Here is a 24208-nt window from a genome sequence, read left to right as displayed (position 1 = left end):
ACTGAAATCACCGCGATTTATGGTGGTACCCTGGGGAGATCTACAGCAACACGTCCGTATGCACTAAAGACCATCCTCCAGCTGTCAACCACGCTGGTGGAGGAATGGAATGCTCTGCCACAAAAATTTCTTATCAAAGTTGTGCCCAGCATGAGAACACGTTGCAGGGCATACATTGTCGTCTGTGGTAATCACACACCATAATCAGAACCTTGTCCCGTTTTTTACATTGTCCTGGGGACCATCAAAATTGTGGTGACTTCAATGTAATTATCGTCTTTGAATAAAAATTACATTGCAATTGATCTCACTGTGTATTTCGTTCAGATGCCTTCTGTACAACACCGTAGCTATTCTTTCTATGTATGGTTCAAGTTTCATCGACCTGTGTTCCTCGACAGTGAACAACATGCGAAAGTAGCTTCCATCCTTAAGTTTTGCCCAACAATGTGTTTACTGATGAATGCTTATGTTGACGACTGCATGAAGTTTCAAAATACTGATGTGGTTAATATAATTGTCATGCGAAAACTGTGGGCTTGCTGTTATGTATACCTTGTGGTATGTTCTGTTTCTTGCCATTATTACATCCCCACTTATAATAAATCTCAGTGTCGAAACACGGAATGTGCGCAGTTACATTAAATTTGCTTTGCCTTAGGACGTTAAGCCAGTGCTGCTGCCGTCCACGGGCGAGATCGTCAAGGATCCTGCACACCTGACTCCTTCAGTGAAAGCCAACGGCGCTGGCTCCAGCGGGGGTGGAGATTTGGAGAACCTGCTGAAGATCGAGAACGAGTGTGCGAGCGCCCAGTCCAAGGTGGGCACAGCGACGCCCGGCAGCGACACGACAGGACCAAAGTTCTCGCAGCCACGCTACGAGCCAGACTTCAACGAACTGGTCGACGATTCGTCAAACGAGCTGGAAATCGACATGTCAGACCCGTCAGCGACAGCTGGGGCCAGCGGCACCGTAACGGCGCAAGGCGACGTTAAGGAACGGGCGGTTCCCAAAGCGGTGGATGGGCAGCATCAGCCGACGGCGTCCCCGGCCTCCGTTACGTCCGCTTTCAGCCCCAGCAACTCGGCGGCAACTTCAGCATTTCGCACTCCCACCACAACAAAGGTATTTGTGCTTTTACAGTAACTGGAGTTTCTGATGATGTTCTTCATTAAAAATCAAACCAAGAGACTATCAATGTCTAAAAACCACTTATCTGACATTCGGTTCAATGGGACGTTACATAGCAGCAGGTTACATTAGTAACTACCGTTTACTAAATGTAATTTTTTAAAGCAATTAAGCAGCGTGCCTGTGGAGCAATGGTCAACACTCAGGCTATGACAGGAACAATCATCCGAAGCAGAAAAGTCTAGCAAACGTGGACTCTAAGACGCGCACAGTAAGATCTATGAGTGCTTGTTCTGTAGAAGAGACGTGATTCACAGTAGTGAAGATGAACAAGTGCTCATAGCTCTTAGGTATGCACTTTACAGCCCATGTTTATTGGGTATTTTTTCTTGTTTTGATTCATTCTACGATTTCCCAAAATATGGGAAGCAAAGAGCTTGTAGTAGAAGAGACTTAGCGCACAGTACCGAAGGAATGAATTTTAGAGTCCATGTTTACTATACTTTTCTGCTTCGAATGATCATTCCTATCATATATCTCAATATTGACCATTCCTCATGAGATACCCTGCAGCCTATAACCGAACTATTCTTTGTCATCACTAACACATATTCAGAAATGCTCAAACGTTGACACAGTACCTTCACTGCCCAACTTTTCTTTCAAAGTGGAGACACTTCTTCGCAACAGTTCAAACATTCGGCAGAATTCTTGAAGTAATTTATCCACGACGATCGTAAGCTTATTTTCCGGTAATTAATCTAAAACTTTATTTGAATCTGCAATTAATTTTTGCTGTCTTAATGCAAGAATGGCTTTCATTGTGAGATCCTTTGACTTTTCGTTCCACATAATCATTTGTCGTTGACTAACTCGGAGAAATACGTCGTAATAGGAATTTTTTATGTACACTGAGAGCACAACACTGTTGATCGCCAGTCGTCAGTCGGACGTACATTTTACAGCGCTCAGAAATTTTCTTTATCGCACTTCGAGTGGAGCAAGCAGTAATCTTTCACCGATATTCATCCTGTCTCTGACTTGGTGTTTTCATATATTTTATGCAGTAAACAAAATATTAACCCAAACAAAAACACATTTCATTCCCCAGATACAGGATCTAACATTTAGCGTCCCGTGATCTATTCCCTGTGACCACATCGAGATTTTCTACAGTGAAGATATCTAGAACGAGGTACACTCAGCACCCTGTGGTCAACCATGGAACTGCTCCAATAAATAAACAAGTATTTTGACATAAATATCCCCGAAGAGATATCAAATCTAAAGTCGCCCGTCACCCGTTTAAAGCTCCTCTGATTCATTTCTAGCATCTAGCTGTAGAAAGAAAGCATGAAGATAATGGTTTAGCGTTCTGTCGACGATGAGATCAAGAGAGACAGGGCACAGGCACTGAAAAGGAAATCTGCTGTCCTTTCCAAAGGAACTATTCCGGACTGAAGTTAATGACATAGGATAATCACAGAAGTTTGAATGACAGGACAGGGATTTGAAACCCGAAGCTTCAGAGTGAGAGTCCAGCGTGTTAACCACGGCGCAACATCCTCGAACATTGCCGGCTCGTCGGAATAAGCCAACTGGAAGTTATTTCAGGACGACACTGCAGAATTCTAGCATTAATTCCAAGACTCCTACACATTACGTTAGAAAAGGCCTCAATTCTAGTTCTAAAAGCTCTTGAAATGGTATTTGGAACATGGAATTTGGATATGAGTACAACGTCACGAAGAAAAAACGTGTTCCATGTCTACTTAATAATTCACTGCTAACAAAAGTATTATTTGTTGGAGAAACATTATAATATAGCATTTTTTGTTGATATACGTTTATTCATCAGTGTACATATACGCGTTTGCTTCCTGAATTAAGAACTGTAGTACATATGAAGCTGAATTCATTTTCTCAGATAAATTAAACCACGTATTTTACACTATTTTAAATAAAAGACTTTCTCTTCATGACAAAAGTACTATTCTGCATTGTACTTATCTGTCTGAAGATTGGATTACAAGCGAAACTAGGTACGTAAAAATAAATCTTTCATACTACGAAAGAGCTGCTGGTTGCCGTTATTTTTATTGAAAATATTAGACTGTAGCAGAGAATGGTAGAAGCATCTATATATGATAAGGAAGAGCAGATAACTGAAATTAGATCATAGGATGAAAAACGACGAGACCATAACAAATGGGAATTACGGCAGCCCGAAAAGGTCGAGGACCTACATGCCACTAAAGAAAAGAAGAAGATGTATTCCGACAAGAAATAATGTGTTAATGAACACATTAGAAAATAATATCAACAGCAAGACATTGAAACGCGCAACCAATGAGTCAGTTTACATAACAAACGATATTCGCAAGTGGTTCTGGAACTAGACTCGCTTTCGGTGCGAGTGGGATTGAAAATTTCTCCAGTTATCGATATTAAGATTTTACGTGGTTTTCAAACATAGTTCGACGGGGATGTTGTGTCGGTCCTTTTGTAAAGGAGACGGTCGATTTTCTACTTTATTCTTGCCCTCTGGAGCTTATCCTACGTCTCTGATCTCGTTGTCTAAGATACTTCAAAACCTGCTATCCTCCTTCCTTTCTTCCGAAGACTTACATCTACAACCGCTAGTTCAGGTACATTGTCTGTTTTACTTTGACTGATATTAATAAATGAGAATTCTACAGCGTAGTTTGTACGTTCACTATTTGTTTTTTGTTTTGTTTTGTTTTTCATTCAGGAATTTGTGACCATCAAAATATAAACCAAGTTTTCTGGTTCCCGGGCCTACTCTCTACCTGGTTAGGAGACGTTACTATCCTCGGAAAGTGTTTGAAGTAGAACTCGTCTTCCATTAGAGCAAGGGCAAGACACAATTTTTGAGAACGTCTCTCTTGGAGAACAGAGGTTTGACAAAAAGTACTTTAAAATTGACAAAAACAGTCTCGACCGCAAAAACATTTATTATCGTGGTAACCGGTTTTGGCCAGTTTATGACCATCCTCAGACAGTCATACCACAGTGGTCAAAAACTGACCAAAACCGGTTACCAGCAAAATAAATGTTTTTGTGATAGACGCTGGTTGCGTCCATTTTCAAGGTCAAGACGTTTCAGAAATGTTCGTCTTCTACATCAATATAATTACAGCTGAATTTTTAAAAATGTATTTGAATTTCTCCACACACTATTAAAATCTCTATAAAAAAGAGCCATTGTCCATCTGCACCTAAGTTTTGGAGTGCTGTACAATGAGCACGTGTAGTTTACAAGATCTATCCCTCGTTTACTTCTTCTTCTGACAATTCTCTTAACGCCCTCTCATTGTTTGCTGAAAGCACTATTTATGGAACCTTTCCATTGACTTTTAATGGAACGCTTCAAAACACAAGCATATAAAAGTATGATAATGGAAAACAATACTCAATAATATTTTTAAAAATTCAAAAAATCGTGAAAATTCCATAAGTATATTGATTTTATTAGAATGGTCATTACACGCAGAAAAGAAAACGAATTACTTGAACAGCAAAAAATCACCAATATAAAATGTTCTCATACCATGTGACGCATAGTGACAAGGACACGGCTAACGTGTCAATTGACTTATAAACTTCAAGAGAGAACAAACTGGCAGGAACACCTGGAAAGATGAAATATTGTGAGGTATGATATCTGTTTTGAATAACTTATATACATACGGGTTTGTAACCAAGCGTTACCTCTATTTGTGTTATATCATCACGGAAACCTAATTTTGTGATTAACAGCCGAGAGCATCGGCAATAAGGGGTGGAGAGTACGCCTACATCCCTTTTTCCTCTTTCTAGTCTACACTTTTACGACTGATTCGACGCAGCGGGCCAAGGCCTTTTTTCCATGCGAGGTGCTTCATCTCAGTGTACCACTTACATCCAAAGTACTCTATTATTTGTTGGATATAATTCAGTCCTTGCCTTTCTCTATAGTTTTTGGTCCCTTTATCTCGTTCTAGTATTACGTAAATTATTCCCGAAGGCCCAATATAGTCTATTTATCCTGTCACCAGCTGCTTGATGAATAAAAGAACAGCACATTGGCAAATATGTTGGGCAGGTGCCTCCACCGTTGGACCCCCTGGGCCCGTTCCCCGCAGCTGCCACATTCGTGGGTTACCCCGGTGCGAGCGCGGGCCCCGAGTCCAAGCCGGGCAAGCCGGGGGCCGCTGATCTCCTGAAGGCGGTTTCGCAAGCGCCCGGCTCCGGCGGTGGCCTGCCCAGCAAGGCAGCGCACCATTACACCGTGCTCAAGGGCGGCGCTGCCACCGGGGCTGTTAACGGCACGGCCGCCGCATGCCATGACGCCAAGCAGTACACTGTGCTGCAGCCCGCGGGCGCCGGCCAAGACGTCGTGGTCAGCGTGGAGCCAGCTAAGCCGCTGCCGTCGCCGCCCGCCAGGACAGGTAGGTCATTATTTTCTTTTTGTTTGTTTTTGCACCTTTCATTCCGAACACCTGAGAACACGATGGCTGTTCCAGGACATCGTCCTTTTCAAACAAACAGGGACATATAATGTGTATCCACAGGATATGTGGCCTGCAATTGAAAAAGCATCATGATGGTCCCTCCATGGGTGATAGCTTCCGGACAAGTCCCCCAATCAGATCTCTTGGAGGGGACTGACAAGGAGGAGGTGAATGTGCAAAAAGATTGAATAACCAGCGTAAGGATAACATTCTACGTGACGAGACGAAAGATGTCAGAAGTTTGAACGTGGTAGGGAAGATAGAAAATCTGAAAAGCGAAATGCTAAGGCTCAATCTAGACATGTGGCAGTCAGTCAAATCTGATCCGGTGAGTACAGGGCAATACCAACAGCAGCAGAAAAGTGCCTAACTGGAGTATGATTCGATACAAATAGGGAGTTACGACAGAGAGTGAGTTACTGTGAACAATTCAGAGAAAGGCTTCTTCCCATCAGAATCGACTGCAAACTAACACCGAGAACGATTGCTCAGGTATACATACCGATGTCGCAAGCCGAAGATGAAGAGAGAAAGAAAGTACATGAGGTTATTTAACGGGTAATTCAGTACGTAAAGGGAGATGAAAATCTAATAATCATGAGGGATTCAAATGCGGTTGTAGGGGAAGGAACAGAAGAAAAAGTTACAGGAGAAAATGGGCTTCGTACTACGAATAAGAGAGGAGCAAGACTAATTGAGATCTGCAGTAAAGATCAGCTAGTTATAGCGAATACTCTGTTCAGAAACCACAGGAAAAGGAGGTATACCTGGAAAAGCCCGGGAGATACTGGAAGATTTCAGTTAGCTTACATCATGGTCAAGCGGAGATTTCGAAATTAGATACTGATTTGTAAGGCATTCCCAGGAGCAGATATAGGCTTTTTGAAGAGTAGGCTGAAGTTTAAGAGACTAGTCAGGAAGAACCAATGCTCAAACAAGCGGGATTCGCAAGTACTGAGGAATGAAGAGGTACTTGTTCTTGAAGTTCTCTGAGGCTATGGACACTATGATAAGGAATAGCTCAGTAGGCAGTTTGGTCGAAGAGAAACGGACATCTCTAAAAAGGACAATCACAGAAGCTCAAAAGAAAATCGTCGGTACAAAGAACGCAAATTGCAAAGAAACCATGGGCAACAGAAGAAATACTTCAGTTGATAGATGAATGAAGAAAGTGCAAAAATCTTCAAAGGAATATAGGGACACAAGTCACTTAGGAATGAAATAAATAGGAAGTGCAGAGAAGCTAAGGTGAAATGGCTGCATGAAAACTGTGAAACTAAAAGCAATGCGAATTTCACTGCTAAATACAGAGAAGAGAGTGGATAGATGAAAGCAATACCCCGAAGGCCTCTGTGAGGGCGAGGTATTGTCTGGTCACGTGATAGAAGAAGAAACTAGAGACGTTACAGAAGAGATAGGAGATCCAATATTAGAATCAGAATTTAAACGATGACGCTTCAGACCCGCGTCCGGTCAACCAGGTGTAGTTTTCCGTGATTCCCCTAATCCCCCCAGGCTAGTGGCAGGATGGTTTCTTTGAAAAGGTTGGTGTGTAGAATGTATGGGTCTCGCTATATACCATCTGACTTTCGGTAAAGCTTCATCTACACAATTCCTAAAATATCCAGATCCGACAAGTGCGTAAATTCCCGCACAAGCAATTTAAAAGCACACGCATCATACTTTCTAAAAAGAATAACTCACAGAAAAATGGATAAGAGAACTAAGAATGTGTTAGATAACGATCAGTTTGGCTTTAGAAAAGGTAAAGGCACCAGAGAGGCAATTCCCACATTTTGGTTGATAATGGAAGCAAGACTAAAAATCAAGACGTATTCATCGATTTGTTGACCTGGAAAAAGCGTTAGACAAGACACCCAACATTCTAAGAAAAATAGGAGTAAGCTACTAGGAGAAACGGTTAATACACAATATCTAGAAGAACCAAGTAAGCACACTAAGAATGGGAGACCAACAACAAAGTGCTCAGATTAAGAAGGGCGTCAGACAGGGATATAGTCTTTCGCCCCTGATGTTCAATCTTTACATTGAAAAAGCAATGACAGAAATAAAAGTAAGGTTCAAGATTGGAATTAGAACTAAAGGTGAAAGGCTATCAATATAAGATTGGCCGATAAGATTTCTATCGTCAGTGAAAGTGAAGAAGAATTGCAGGATGTGCTGGATGAACAATCTAATGAGTACAAAATATGGACTGAGTGTAAATGGAAGAAAGACAGAGTAATAAGTAGCAGACATGAGAATTGCGAGAGACTAAACATGAGGACTGGTGATCACGAAGTAGATGAACTTAAGGTATTCTGCTACCTAAGCAGCAAAAGTATTCACGACAGACGGAGAAAGGATGACATAAAAAGCAGAACAGCACTAGCAAAAAGAGCATTCCTGGCTAAAAGAGGTCAACTGGTATCAAAGATGGGTCTTAACTTGAGGAAGAAATTTCGGAGAATGTACGTTTGGAACACAGCACTGTATGGCAGTGAAACATGGACTGTTGGACAACCGGAAGAGAAGAGGATTGAAGCATTTGAGATATGGTGCTTCTGAAGAATGTTGAAAATTGGGTGAACTGATAAGGTAAAGAATGAGAAGGTTCTCGGCAAAATCGGCGGAGAAAGGAAAATATAAAAAACACTGACAAGAAGAAGCGACACGTTGGTAGGACATTAGTTAAGACATTAGGGAATAATTTCTATGGTACAACAGGGAGCTGCAGAAGATAAAAATTGTAGAGTGTAAAAACTGTAGCGGAAGACAAAGATTGGGATACATCCAGCAAGTAATTGAAGACGCAGGATGGAAGTGCTACTCCGAGATGAAGAGGTTGGCACAGGAGTGGAATTCGAGGCAGGCCGCATCAAACCAGTCTGGAGACTGAAGAGTCAAAGTATCCCAAGAGGGTGGGAGTGGAACAGAGGAAACCACAAATGGGAATTTTTGGGATGGAATTATCTATTCCAGCGTTCGCCTGATGGTTAGAGAAAAACTCACGAAAACCTTGTTCCAACTGGAGGATTGGAACTATTTTCATTTGCTTCTGGGACAATGTTGTCCACTATGCGTCTGCGTTTCACCAGCTGGTCAGTCCTGCAAGATCTAGATTTGTGGAGAATTTGGGTGTGAAAGCGACCACATGCAGTTTTGCATGGGTATGTGAAGTCAGGCATACTCGTCGTCAAGGTTCCGATAAACTACGCCTCACCACCACATGGGAGGAGCGGCGTATTGCACGCCAAGCACGTCGTAATCCCTTGACGTCTGCTCCTGGCATACGACGACAAGTAATCGACTCACTGCAACAGTCTTCTTTCGCACCACTGATCGGAACAAGCAGCAGCCGAACAAAAAATTACCGAGCCATGTGTACGCTGACGTCAAACGCCTCAACACACACGGTTGCATTTGGACTGATGACGTGACTGGGAAGCATGGACGTGATGAATGATGTCATGCTGTATTCATCAACGAATTGCGGTTCTGCACTACACCGCATAACCATCGCCGTCAAATATGGCGGCGCCTGGGGAGAAGTCCATTCTTCCAATGTTTTGGAGGAGCAGATTGGCGTCGTGCTATGGGGAGCCATCAGGTTTGACGTTATGCCAAGAATGCTAGTATCTGAGGGAACTCTGACATCACAAGGGTCTACATCTATATCTTCATGTACATACATACTCCGCAATCCACCATACGGTGCGTGGCGGAGGGTACCTCGTACCACAACTAGCATCTCCTCTCCCTGTTCCACTCCCAAACAGAACGAGGGAAAAATGACTGCCTATATTCCTCATACAGGGCAGTCATATGGGCCAGCTCTGACATCAAATCTGTCCCATTCCCAGGATCTGGATTATCAAGGACCTGTTACAACAGTTGTTGGCCGGCTTGGCTCAACTGCTCAGAGGATACAACTGCTTCATAACACTGCCCAACCAAATCAGTGCATAAATCCAGGCCAGAAGAAATGAAACATGATACTGGTAAGTGGGATGTTACTGCTAGGTTGTTTGTAAATTTGACCCGATTTTACTGTTACTGCAATAATATCACATACCCTCTCAATCCATGAAGTTTCAATTTGTTTCTTCCTCCACATCTAGGTGCTTCTTTTTTTGTCATGCATTATATATGTATTTGAGGGTCGTTTAATAAATAGCTTCCCATATTTTTTACAGTCTTTAATATAAATACGGAAACATCCTTTTGGGTACGTCAAATCTGATGTTTCTTCTGAACACATGCGAAACTTCGACGAGGCACTCATTACAAGCTACGTGTTGCAACTGTATTCTTCTTTACGTAAAAAGTAACAGTGGTAAACATATTCAAACTCTTATGTGAAGTGTATTGAAATTACGCAGTTGACAGGAGTACTGCTGGGGGATGGGAAAAGAGAGTTAGATCGTCAAGAAGTGCAGGAACTGAGTTCCGTGATGAACCACTTTCGGGACGTCCTGTTATACACATTGCTTTCGATATGGTGAATGGCGTGGATACTTTATTTCGTGCAGAACAGCGCATCACAGCTCCACAATTGGCAGTACAGCCTATCGCTTAACATTAGAAGTGTGCAGTGATTGATACAATTAGATCTTCAAATGTGCGTTCAAGATGATTTCCACGAATGCTCACAACAGTCTACAAGATTCAAAGGAAAGCCATTTTGTCTCATTTACTTCTCATTTACTAGAGCAGTTTGAGGCCAATCGGCAGGATTTTCTGTCATGGATAGTTACGGGAATGAAACCTGGGTAATCTGTTGCCATAAGGGTCTATCCATTAATTCAGAGGCATATGTGAAAACTATTAAACTCAATAACTGACGTATGCGGTCTGACAACAACCCAAAAGAAACCTTGGTCCAACAAGACTATACACGGCCACAAACAAGACTCAGAATCCGGCAACACATCGACAATCTTGGCTGGAAATCATTGCCTCATGCACCCTATAGCCTAGAGCTGGCTCCCTTTGAAGCCTACGCGTTGGGCCAGATAAGAATTTACTACGTGGACACACTTTTAAGACGGTATGAGTGTATCTCATGCAACGAAAACATGCCTTTGACCTTAAGATGATAAATTTTAGCAAGAGAAAATACACGCTCTTACACGATGCTGCTGTAAGTCTTAGAACGTGACGGAGGCTGCGTAAGAAATAATACATGTAACAAAAATGTTGACTGATTTTGTCAACAAATTCCAACTCTTAAGAATACAAATATTCTGAGAAAAAAATGATAATGCATTATTTAATGGACGACCCTCGTAAATGAATCGTGTCGCTGTTGTACAGTAGCCAGCCGTAACACTGGAACTTTCCTTCTACTCGCCATAAACGTATTGCGGCACAGTGTTTCACTCACGACAGCACCCGAAATCATTGCACTCTTAGCGCCGTGCGGCGCGTTATACAAATCGTGCGATGTATGGCAACACAAATTCATAAATGTTTATCAGCAAATCTAGATTTCCTCTCGACACTGCACGATTAACGATGGTTGCCTATCCTGCTATGAAAATAATCGTACTCGAAGAATATTTGAAGTCATCGGAAAGTCTCTAAACCCTGCAGCACACACTGCGTGGAATGGAGGAAACCAAACCAGCAGCTCCAGGGTAGAGACCAATTGTAAATTACTAACGCGTGGGGCTCACTGAAACTCGTCAGACCGCCAAAATCGTGACTGCACTATGCGACCGTCTATCGGGCCAGACCCAAAATGGAAAAAAATCTCTGCCTCAACCACAATCCAAATAATTATTACTCTGGACCCTCATCTTGACAGGCACAGATATGATAGGTGACAAAACGTTACAGCGGAGAACAAGAGTGAAGTCCAACGAATGAAGACCTTGGCGCTTGCGTAGTCGATCATAGGAATGCCCGAGATGCATATTTCCCATTCATGTTTCGTTGTCTAGTTTTTAAAGCAGTTTACAGTGAAGGTTTGAAGTAGTCCTTTGGTCTATTTCACAATCTATCCTCTCCCCCGTTCTTTTCCATCATCACTGACGCCGTTATAGTCTACCTTACTTGAAGCAAAGAGATCGCGCGGTACAAGTGGTTAATCTCATAACCCACACTTGAAAACTTTTCCCAGTAACTGCAGTCCGTATTTTCCATAGTTTCTGAATGCATCATCGTGACAGTTCTGTACTTCTCGAAACGGAATAGGCAACTATGTAATTTCACCGTATTAAGTCTCTGGGAATTGTAGACGTAAGCCAACCGCTGTGACCGAGCGGTTCTAGGCGCTTCAGTCCGGAACCGCGCTGCTGCTACGGTCACAGGTTCGAATGCTGCCTCGGACATACATGTGTGTGATGTCCTTAGGTTAGTTAGGTTTCGGTAGTTCTTAGTTTAGGGGACTGATGACCTCAGAAGTTAAGTCTCATAGTGCTTAGAGCCATTTGAACCATTTTGTAGATGTAATGTTGGTAATCCTGATTTCATGAGCCATGTACACACGTCACCTCACCATGCAGAAATGTAAATAGATAGTTTTTCAGTGTGAATGAATGGAGAGAGTATTTCGAAAAAGTATTTTCATGGACCAAATATGAGGATAAAGATATTCCAGTGGATAAAGCAGTGGATAAAGTAACTGAAGACTGATAGAGAAAGAAAAGACAACTCAAGAGATTGCATTTTATGAACAAGTTTAAGGTAGCTGCTCATCAGATACGGTTCAGAAACACATTTGTATTAACAACGGTGTCTGTAGGTCTGCTTCTAGAAATGGGAAGGGGAGTTAAAAGTGTGGCGAACAAACTAGGTTTGAAAAAGTTGATGATTGTCCTTTCATTCACACATTAAAAAGAAGTGTCAGCGACAATATGACATCGTATAGAAATCTTAGCATTTTATGACATACCTCGAAAATTCTGTCAAATTTAATACTGAGATCAAGTAAAAATTGTAGCTTTAGAAGAACAGTTTGGCTTTAGAAATGAACAGAGCGCCCGATATGTTGTGATGATCCTCGAGTGACAGTAGGAAGGTGAATGAAGAAATCAAATGACAACTGAGTCTGAAGGGGTCGGGGGAAGTAAGTGCTAACCCACAAGACCGTATTTTGAGCTATTACATATTATATGTTTGGTCAAATTCAAAGAAAATATTTAAAATGCACTTAGGCAAAAGAAATTATGTAGTAGATATATCTTTCTAGCAATATATAAGGAAACACTTCTGAACACGACGTAGACTGAAGTGATAATGCGCTCAAACTAATCTTTTTTAATTGAGGGTTAGGACCGTTTAGCGCCAATCCTTTCATGATACAAATGAAAAGTATTCGCAGTTGCGAATATGGTCAAACTTCAGCTATAATGGAATGACAACAATGAAAATTTGGGCCGGGCCGGGACTCGAACCCAGATTTCCCGCTTATTGCGATGTATCGCCTTACCACTTTTTTATCATTACCAAAATAAAAAAACAATTAAGATCAAATAGGACGCTCTCCAGGCGAAAAATAATGATGTGCAATTAGCATCAGTAACAACCAAAACGTAAATGGGAGGGGGGGGGGGGCGGTCGAAGAAGGCACTGCCCAAAAAGTTAGCATACTATTGACGATATCGAGAATTGTGAATGAGGAAGGTAAAGCTATCTTGGAGGAATGTTCAAACATCAATAATACTCTTCTCTCCTTCATGGAACAAGTAACAGATCGATAGCCTTTTATCTAGTTGAACGCGTTGCTCTTCGGACGTCGGAAATAAGTCTCATCTGGGAATAGACGCGTCTTCGGTGCAATGAGAAGGCGGGGGACGTACGTAAAATAAAGGTAAGCATTTTCTGAATCACCTGCCACACCTCTGCAGAATATCCACACATCAGTCGATGGTCATCCCTGCCAAGCGTGTGACAATGGAGGTAAACGGCAAATCTGCCATGTTAATGGCAGATGTCATGTATTTCCCGTTAACAATCAGACACGAGGTCGCACGAGCTTTCGTATGGAGGAGGACATTGTGCACTGAACGCCTGAACACGGGCCATGCGACAGTAGGATACCAGCTTTCCACAACATTCAGATTAATATCTCTCATCATTAGGTCATAAATAACAAGCGCCATAGCTTTCTTGGTACAAGGCAAGTCGGTATGGACATACCTGAAGGAAGGTTCTTGCATGTGACAGGGAGGCAGAAATATGTGCTACTGCAACGAGTGCCACTCGGGAGGGAGGGGATAAGTCATCAATCAGGCTTCCTGTTAATCCGGTTCGGCGACGGGTCCACGACTTAATGATCGTACTTACATAAGGGCAACCATAATCGCATGGACGTTGACAAGACCGAATATATTTCATGTGTTTTATAAGGGCTGCAGTCGCCGCAGTGCCTGTTCCTTCGGAACTGCATGCATGTCCGAAGGAAGACCGCATCGTAATGCGGAATAACACTGCCACTTCAGTAACGTATAATCCTTTCAGTTGTTCTCCATTGCAAAGATGTTGGTATTTACTTCTTTGCACTAATCTTCCACAGACATTTAATTCGCTCATCTCATTTTCCCGATAATCTAATTGCTTGATATCCGTTATGTATGTTTTCCTTCTTTTGTGAAGAATGAGCTTGAGAAAACACGGAAGCTCATGTTCCATTTTCTTCTTACGCACAGTACGACACCACGAGCAGAAATAATTGCAGTTAGCCTCTTTTACCCTCATCATTTACAAATTTAGATACGCAGCAAATATGAAGTACACTCTGATGTCCTTGTTTCTTCATTACAGTCAAATTGAGACCAGTCTGTCAAACTTGATTTATACCGTGTGCCAATACGAGTGATTTAATTTGTACCTGCATCGACCAGGAACGAACAATGATGATGAATGGTTTTATAAATAAGAATAGGGCCTGCGAACTAGAAGCATCTGAAGTACTTTTCTAAAACTTACCAGCTAGTAACATAATGAAAAATATCGCAAAACGTATGAGAAAATTAAAATTATAGGAAAAGGTAATGATGTACAGTCAGCAAGACTTAAAGGAGGTAATAGTCGTAACGTAAGAGAAAAAAATTTTTCATTTGAAATACAGACCACAGTAAATAAGTTATCTTCTATTATAATAAATTCTTACTACAAATCGCACTAAAACCAAATTACAGTTATTACTGGGGTTAATGGTAAGGGAAAATGTTCACAGAATTCAGTCAAACTATACCGTTGCAAGCCAAATAATTCGATTTTAGCTAACTATTTAGGAGCATAATTCAAAAATTTTTCTTCAAGATTACAGTGCCTAAAAAATATTAATACACTTTGAGGAGTGCAGTTGTAGTGTACAGCAGGAAAGTCGTTATCGAGATATAAGGCATGAATAAATATAACTTTCTTGTAATTATCTACAAAGAGATCAGGACTAGTATTGGCGAACTATCAACAAATGTCGCGCCAAGCATCAGGGATTGGGCCTGGCACAAACTAATACCTCCTTGGATTAATGCAGTCAATGCGCCGCGTAGGATGCGCTTTGTCAGCGCCAATTCAAGCGCCGCTTTCTCTGCAGGTTAACCTCTCCACTGCCCCCACCAGCACGTAAGTCAGTATCTGCAGTAGTTTCAGAAAATCAGATTTTTGTCCGTGAATGATGGGGATCAGCATCTAACTACAACCTGGGCACTTCGTTGCGGTTCTATTAACTAAGAAGTCTTCCAGCTATTCACATACCTGGAAACCTAATCAATATGATTGTAGCTTCATTAACAGTCAGCAGTGTGGCACCGTGTCAAATTCTTTACGGAAACCTCAGAATATGGAATCCACTTGTTGCCCTTCGATCATAGTTCGCAGGATATCACGTGAAGAAAGGGCAAACTGAGTTTCGCACGAGTGATGCTTTCTAAAACCGTGGTGGTTTGTGGACAAAAGCTTTTCCCTATTCGACTTACAAGGTGATGTTAGAAGGATGTGCTAGTGGAATAATCTACTAGCTCAATGATATGACCAGCAGACATGTGCAGACACAATGGTCATACTTCAATGCAGAGGCTATCAGTATACTTTCCCAAAGCGACAGAAAATTTGTCTCAGACTGAAATTAATGTATATGAAGATGGGTATCTGTTCTTTCGGACATGTCCGAAAGAACAGATGTCCGAAAGAACAGATGTCCGAAAGAACAGATACCGTCGGTAACCATGCAGCTCGTTACAATGAAATTACAACGAAATGAATACCCATAGCTGCATACATGCGTTGATATAAGTCAACGGGGTCAGCTGAAAATGTGTGTCCCGACCGGGACTCGAACCCGAGATCTCTGCTTACATGGCAGACGCTCTATCCATATGAGCCACCGAGGACACAGAGGGCGTGCGACTGCACGGACTTATCTCTGGCACGCCTCCCGTCAGATCCACATTCCCAGCTTATTGTCCTGCACCTTATTCATAGTACCCTTTACCATTATACTCATCACTCCGGGCTTTTTTGCCGATTCCCGTAAGAGTTCGGGCACTGTTTGTGCATAAGCGCAGAAGAAGATGGTCAAATGACCGGTGAGCCTTAACTATATATCTATATATGAAGAGGGTATCTGTTCTTTCGGACAATACTAAATGCTTGAAAACACGACAGGTATAAAATTTCAAAAGTAAACGTGATACCTAACGTATTCTTACACGCATAGGTATTTTTTCAGTCATTTTACACCGTATTTTCTATATCTTATAGCAAATACGAGAAAGCAGTCAAGTTCCGATAGTCCATGTAGTCAAAACGAAGTATTTTGTACAGTGGTGGCACATTATTCAGCAGTTTGATTTAATTCCAGGTGTAATCCCTTCTAGATTTCCTGTTACAATTTGCAACATTACACTGATTATCCAGCTTACATCAAAATACCGCAGAAGTAAACTACACTGTTGCTGCATACTTTTTCTTCAAAATCTTATCAATGCTCCTTTCTTATCCTTCCTGTAGATTTTTCCTATCGTCGGTTTCAGGTCCAAAAATTTACTACGTTTTCTTCGTTGTGTAATGGCCTAGCATAGACGACCTCTATAGTGATGGTTTTATGATGGCGCTACGGTTTCAATGGGAACATCTTGATCGGCAGCTTCCGGTGATTGATTTTTCTTAGCCATGTCTGAGAACCTCTGTCGTGACCTTTCAGTTTTCTTTGTTTTTCATTATATTTATTAATACTTTCTCTCTTACAGAAACAAGTAAAAATATGCATGTATTTAAAAGTCTCTTTTAAAAGTGAAATAAGACTACGAGGGAAAGCGAGATTTTTCTTCTCTCCACGTGGTGTCTTTCGTACCTCCACCTTAACAATGGTGTCGGAAGGGTGGGATAAGTGGTACGAAATGGATACCAATGCTTTTCCCGTCGTCAGGGGAGGAAGGAAGGAAAAAGAAGAGGGAAAAAGAAATGGTTGGCAGGACGCCGCCGGGCTCTAGCGGGTTAAGTCTTTAGCGGAGCATTATCTGCGCTGAGGGGCTGGCGCCTTATCTGCGGCCGGCGGCGGTGACGGGACGTGCGGCGGCGGAAGGCCGTATCAGCAGCGGCGGAGGCGGAGGCGGAGGCCCTGGGAGGGCGATCCGTCAGGGGCGACACAGATCAGTGCCGCCCCCAACCTCTCACATCAATTACTCGGGACGGGCCCTGCGCGCGCCGAGGGGCGTAATAAAGTGCTTCAACCCTTTTCTGCCAACTTGTATTGTGGAAAGAGAGCGCCGGCAGCCGAGAAGAGCGCGCCAGACGAGGGACCCGTAAGATGTTAATCCTGTTCTTTGAAAGGCGCCACCCGAAGCTGATCAAAGTAAATTGTTCGCCCCGGCTCTTGCACTGCGGGAAATAAAAATCAGCAGAATTGCGACTCACCGGGAGAGCACAGCTGGCCCTTTTGGGCAGCAACCGGAGTAGATGAAAGATCAAGATCGATACCGAAACGGAAACCTTTGCCACATTTATCATACAAAATTCATCAAAGCACCATGAAAAGTTTAAGCAATAAAATAATCCGTGCGTTACACAAATTCTTATTTAATGGTTCCCAATCGGATATCATCAGTGTTTTCCCCTTCATTGGTCATAAACACTTATATCAGTTATTATGAGAAGAAATGGGCTTTAATCTCTTTTGAAGAACCCTTACAGGTGTGATTTTAGTTTATCGAGACCAGCCTCAAAAATTTTCATAAGAACCATGCAATACTAATTAATTGTTGAGATCCCCGTATCAGGCCCATCTCCCCCCCCCCCCCCCCCGTCCCCCCCTCGCCCACCCATCACCGCATGTGTTACTAAAAACGTTTTCCGTACTTACACATGTATTATTCCTCACTTACCAACAGTTGCACCTTTGCTATTAGTCTTTTAGATTTTCTGTAAGGAGAGCGACTTAAATTCTCCAAACCCCCATAGAAGTGTAAGAATCATACAGCCTACTTTCTGTAATGAATCGTGTAAGTTACACAGTGATGGTGCAGATTACAATTTCAGGAAGAAAGATCATATTCTTACTTTCCAAGAACTTATAGAGGCAAGGGTCACGTGAACGTTTAAGTCCATCAAGTACATCGCGGCGTACAGATGTTGTTACCTGACTCATGGATGCCTTCTTAAAATAAGATAACGCCACAATTTACATTTATAGCTCTGCGAAAACATCGCTTGCTTTCCGTGATAATGAAATCTAAAAAAAAAGGACCCATTAATTAGTCGGTTATAGAGCAGCCTTTCCAGCCTCCATGGAAGGGAATGAAACGCATTTAAAGATTATAGCTAGAAAAAAATCATAGTTAACTCGAACTGATACTCTGTTTTTATGCAAAAATGTGTTCCAGTGAAGCGTAAGAAGCAATTATCTTAAGAGCTTTCTCGATTTAAACATCTTTGAGTGAATATCAAGGGATACAAAATTTGGAGACATTCTGACGGCCGTGTTTGGAATAAATAATAAATAAATATTATTCTGAGCAGAAGGTTCCGTTTAATCAGGTAAGGAGCTATCTTTGTTGTTCGGGTGGCTGAGGAACGTTTACAGAGGGTGGAACAAGGTGAGTGCCCCCCAGCTAGCAGCAGTCAATTAAGCAGGGAGGCCGTGGGCGGCGAGGCGCCGGGCTGTTTGCAGGTGAGAACACCGGCCGCTCGTTAAGAGGGTCGGGGCAGGTCGGGTCGGGTCGGCAGAGGTCGCTATGGCAGCCGAAGGGGAGGCCAAGAGCTGCCGGCCTCAGCACTAGAGCGCGAGCCCAACATGATTCGCACCGGTAGTCGATACCAACTTGAGATACACCGAGTAATACTGTCTCAAACTTAATAGCACCAACCAGGGTTAAATGTGTGTCTAGAAAAGCATTACGTACACCTCATTTTTTTTTCTTTTGCAACGCAGTTTCCGTAACTTGGATGCAAGTTCTTATCATTGTAATCCATAAATAACTTAGTTTTTTTTCAGATTTCTTCTGACCGTTGTGTTTGTTCAGCATTCCACACCTACAGCCGTTCGACTTTTAACAGAATCTACTTTTGTTTCAAGAAAAGTTAACTCAAGTAATGTCAGCCAAGGATGTCCTCATTCGTAAAGATATTGAAACTGCTCCTCATTAACTCTAATAAACCTAATAAGTGACATCTAATTCCCTAATACCATGATTACGGATAAGTAAGCAAAGAAATAGTACAACATTGTTAAATATCTTAGGTTTCTGATTTTGTTTGCACCTACATGCAGTATTATCCATAAGAGTTGCGTACATACAGTACCAAATAGGGTTTATATAGATAGTAGGTTGGTGGTCATAATGCTCTGGCTGATCAGTGTAGTTGCTAACTATAGGGCTATTGTATCAGCATACTTGGAAACGAACCTTGTTAGTATAGAGCCTACATATGTCGGACTTCCGTGTTTAGTAATTCCTCTTTAGTGACACTGTCATTGGAAACATTACCATTGAAATTAAAATCATCTGGGTGATTAGGCCGCGTCATATTTCCTCTAAAATAACTGACGTTTCGATCCCTGTGCTGGGATCTTACGCAGGATCTTCCGGTGTCCACTACTGCTAGAACACTGTCAAGAGACCAGTGTCGCGTCCTCTTATAAAGGGGAGTTTTCCCGAATTCGTGTTGGAGAAGTGGTAGTATTGGTTAAAAGTCCTATGGCTACCAACGGTCCCCAAAGCCTGCAAACTTGTATAAAACATTACCATTGAAACCACGCAGCGAAGGTATTGATTATTTCTTGCCGCTGGTGTACTTTACATATGGCCAGCGTCTCTTTGGATTTTCTGCCAGATTTCGAGACAGTGTTTCGTTGTGGAAACTATTAAAAGGACCTTGCACTGCAGTCCACACAAAGTTTCGAGCTTCAGAAAAATTTCCTGAGTTACAATGTTACTGCAGTAGCATCTAGTGTTATCAAGGTTTTCCGTTCTGATAGATAAATGTGGCCAGATCAGTAATGCCTGCCTGAAATTTTACCGAGCATATACTTTCAAGATTCTTAACGAGCTTTCTGGTACTGCAGAATTTGTATCATATTTTGATCTAAAGTTTTTTAAAAAATTTATTCGATTACTAGTTTGGCTTCAATATGATCATCTTCACATTAACAATAGTATAAAAAGGACATAAAATGGCATAAAAACATTTACTTTTACCCAAATGGCAGAAAATATGAAATAATGAAATCGAAATAGAAACAATTGTACTTTATGTGACTCTTCAAGCTTTAGCTGCACTATGGGGTTAGCTTCAGCATTCTTGTACTGTTTATCCAAGACCAACCACTAGATCACTGAATAAATTACTGTATACATGTCACACATGTTGGTTGTCACAAGGAAAAGGGGGGCAGGGGGGGGGGGGGGGGCAAGGGTGAAACGTCCCCTCAGAAAAATTAATGAATTACTGTGCTGATAAACCTCTTACATTAATCGATTTTCAAAAAGCTGAGCAGAACTGAACGTACTCAGACATTTCGCTCTTTACTTATTCAACACTAAACTGACAGCCAATATTTTTAGCGCAAAGCACTCTGACTTTCAATAATCCCTACAAAGGAATGGCCCTGACTAACAATAATTTCATGAATCACTTAGCTCACAAAAATCTTCGTTACTCGAACTACTGCAATACAGCGAGCGCCTATACTGGCAGCTAAATAAAAGATTCTAACTACTTAAGGCACCAACTACTGATAGGCATAGTTAGCAAATGAAAGATTTTGATAGAGGACAAACAATGTATTTACCTTAATAGTATTCAAAAGTAATTATATATATATATATATATATATATATATATATATATATATATATATATATATATATAAAATCAGTCCACGATATCCAATATTACAAATTTACTCTTTCTGATGGACACACGTCCAGATCGTCCGCTCTCGAAAATTCGCCATCTCTCTCCCCACATCCACCACTGCTGGCGGCTCACCTCCAACTGCGCAACGCTACGCGCTGTTCACATCCATCTGCCCAACACAACAATAGCGAATATTACAACAATGCAAAGCAGCCACAGACTTCACACAGCACAGTCAGTGATTGTCATACAGAGCGCTACGTGGCGTTACCAATATAAAAGCCGAAACAGCCTACTTTCAAGGGGCTTTCTCCGCCATTTGTAGCCATTCTTGTGACTCCAAAGTTTTGTAACTCATACGAAAAAACAAATAAGTCGAAAGAAATAACCTCTTGGAATAAATCTTGAGCTATCACCGTAGTTGCACAACTCCAAAGGCAGTAGGCAGGTGTATGACAGCATATTTCACATGCCCCTACTTTTCCATAGTCCTGAGACGGATAGATGCAGCAAAGTCGATGGAGTTTCTACAGCAGATGCCACTGAAGCACAAGGAGAGAGGCAGTGGAGGCGCCGCCATAACTACGAGGTGCCTGGCATCCCCAGTGAGCAGCGGACGAGCAGCGAGCCTCGGCCGGCCGCGGTCCGTTAATTGCGGCGATGCTACGGTCCGGTCCGCAGAGCCTTTGAGTGCGCTGCAGCAGGTAACGGCGGCGCGTGACCGCCGCAGCGCGCGTAATTACGGATGGCCGGACAAAGGAACAAAGCGCTGGCGACAGAGACGTCCAATCATAATGCGCAGTAATTACCGCCGGACAGCACCGAATAATGGCCGCTCTCCCTGCGTCCCTGAATTTCAGCAAGCAGTCTTTATTACGCTCTGCAAAGCAGGGGCGCGTGCTGCCGGACGGGCATATTAAGCGCACAGTTCATCGTAGTCCCAGTTAAGACTGTCGGACTTATCCATATTCGGAGATTTTAATTCCTAACATGAACGTTTAATGTAGTCACAGTAGACATTTCGGCAATTCAGTAACCTTAAGTATTTTATAGCCTGCAAAACTGCGAATTGAGGCTCTTGGCATATGTTTTAACAAATAACCTTGCTTCTCGGTCCACTTGTTGCAGAACACACGATAACGGTTTTGTTAAATCGCTTTCGGATTAGTGTACGTTCAACTACGCGAGGCCATCTCACAGTTGGCGTTTAAAACATTTCACTGTTATAGCATTTTTGACCTTGTATAATACATCAAGTTAAGGATTTAACGTATGGCATCTGTGTCTAGAGAAACCAGCGTAATTTTTCACTACAAGTGGTCGTAACAGTAAGTTTCAAGACGATTTGCTTTCCAGACCCTATCCTCAGTCTTCATAGCACTTAAATCTCTTATTGTTTGCAGATATTTCCCGTAAGTGAACGGTGACTGATCATTCAGGTGCACAACACGATCAATGATTGTGCATACTACCACTGAAATCTACGGGCAGATGACTAATGAAAACTTTCATATATCTTCTCCTGCATTTATCTCGAATAATCTATCTTCATTCGGTTTCAGAAACTCTGTAACACCTCCGGTTGACAATATGGGAACCTACCTTAAGACGAGATTGCTACTATTATTTCCAAACTCTCGGTTAAGTAAACTGTGTCACAAATATCTGGGAAATAACTTCATAACATTACCGCTCATTTGGAGGTACTGGTTGTGTAACAAGTGACCTTTCATAACAATTTTAACCATTCATCAAAATGAACACGTTCGCTGTTCAAATTTTGCAGTCAAATTGCTGAACAACTTTTTGAAATTTTGATATTTACCATTAAGATTCCAAATGTACTTCACAACGAATACTTATTACTGAAATAGGTACCATCTTCTTTCTCACTGCAGTAGGATGGGCTTACGCCTGCTCTGCCTGCAACCCAAATCACATTCAAGTTACGCGGGCAGTCGGCATTCTTACAGCTTACAATCGAGGGCTGCCAAAATTCACACGGTCATTAGACGGCTGTCGAAGCGCCCACGGTCTTCTTTCCTACGCCGGCCACGTAACAGAAAGCAAGACCGCCTGTATCCTGACGCTCAGGGCTGTACTTAAACAGGTGCAATGGTCCTAGGAAAGCAGTTCACTCCTAGGTCCTGCAGAAGAAGCGTGGTGACGGACCAGCCGACTTTTAATATTTCGTTGCTTGTCTTTTAGCTCAGATCACAGGACATAGAAAATTTGTCACTGTGAGCTTTGACTGCAACTGGTTCCTTAATGACTTGGTTTTGCAATAAGTGGGCCAAGAACTTTAATTCAGAACTCTTTGTTTTCTCCATTACCAGACCTTTATCCTGAAAAACAGTTTTGTGTTCAAACGAGAAGAGTTTATTTTGTTCATAACTATTTTAAATCTTTTTTCCAAGAAGGAAGATCCTGTTCTCTTAATTCAAATAAACTTGGCTTCCTTTGGATATCTGGACCTTTACTTTCGACTGCCTCGAGAGGGCAAAAAAATTCAAATAGCTCTGAGTACTATGGGACTTAACATCTGTGGTCATCAGTCCCATAGAACTTAGAACTACTTAAACCTAACTAACCTAAGGACATCACACACATCCATGCCCGAGGCAGGATTCGAACCTGCGACCGTAGCAGTCGCGCGGTTCCGGACTGCGCGCATAGAACCGCGAGACCACCGCGGCCGGCCTCTAGAGGGCACTTCACTCACAGTACTGTTTTGTCACTGATACATATAGATCCTCCGACCAACGTCCAAATCGCTAAAGCTTTATCCTTGTTCCATCCACGCATCAGCAATAACACTGATTTTTCACAAAAAACTGACTTCCTACACCCCAAAGACGGAATATGAATGTTCAACATCCCACAAACTACTAGATTAGAAATGGAGTATAAGGTCAAAATGGATAAGATAGGAAAAGAAATGGCCCGAGACATTTTTTTAAAGCAGTGTCCTAGCATCTATCTCAACTGAAAATACGAAAAAACTAATCTGGGTTGGTCCACAGCGATTTTAATCGAAATACCTTTAGCTAGCACTCAACAAATTGTATAATGATATGATATTTTCCCAAGGCTTCTACCAGCGCTTAGCAAAATGAGTGATGAAAAAAGGTTAAGTTGCAGAGTTTTAACTTCGAGGATGAGCCGTTCCCGTCGCGTCTAGCTGGTATCTATCTACGGGAAGGTACCATAGGTGCCATACGTTTAGAGACGGAGAATTGCTGCTCGTTAATTA

General features: G+C 42.1%; 1 protein-coding gene across 1 annotated transcript in view; it reads left to right on the top strand.

Moving 5' to 3' along the window:
* Positions 1–447: 447 nt before the first annotated feature.
* The window catches only part of LOC126337014 (atrophin-1-like), a 272907-nt gene continuing 249146 nt past the window's right edge, over positions 448–24208 (top strand). The window contains exons 1-3 of the mRNA XM_050001316.1: positions 448–561; positions 662–1126; positions 5238–5583. Of these exons, the coding sequence (XP_049857273.1) occupies positions 448–561; positions 662–1126; positions 5238–5583 (925 nt within the window). The remainder of the gene's footprint in view (positions 562–661; positions 1127–5237; positions 5584–24208) is intronic.

Source organism: Schistocerca gregaria, chromosome 1 (genome assembly GCF_023897955.1).
Source record: "Schistocerca gregaria isolate iqSchGreg1 chromosome 1, iqSchGreg1.2, whole genome shotgun sequence".
NCBI lineage: Eukaryota > Metazoa > Arthropoda > Insecta > Orthoptera > Acrididae > Schistocerca > Schistocerca gregaria.
The sequence above is the reverse complement of the archived record's forward strand: the minus strand, read 5'-3'. Positions and strand labels throughout refer to the sequence as shown.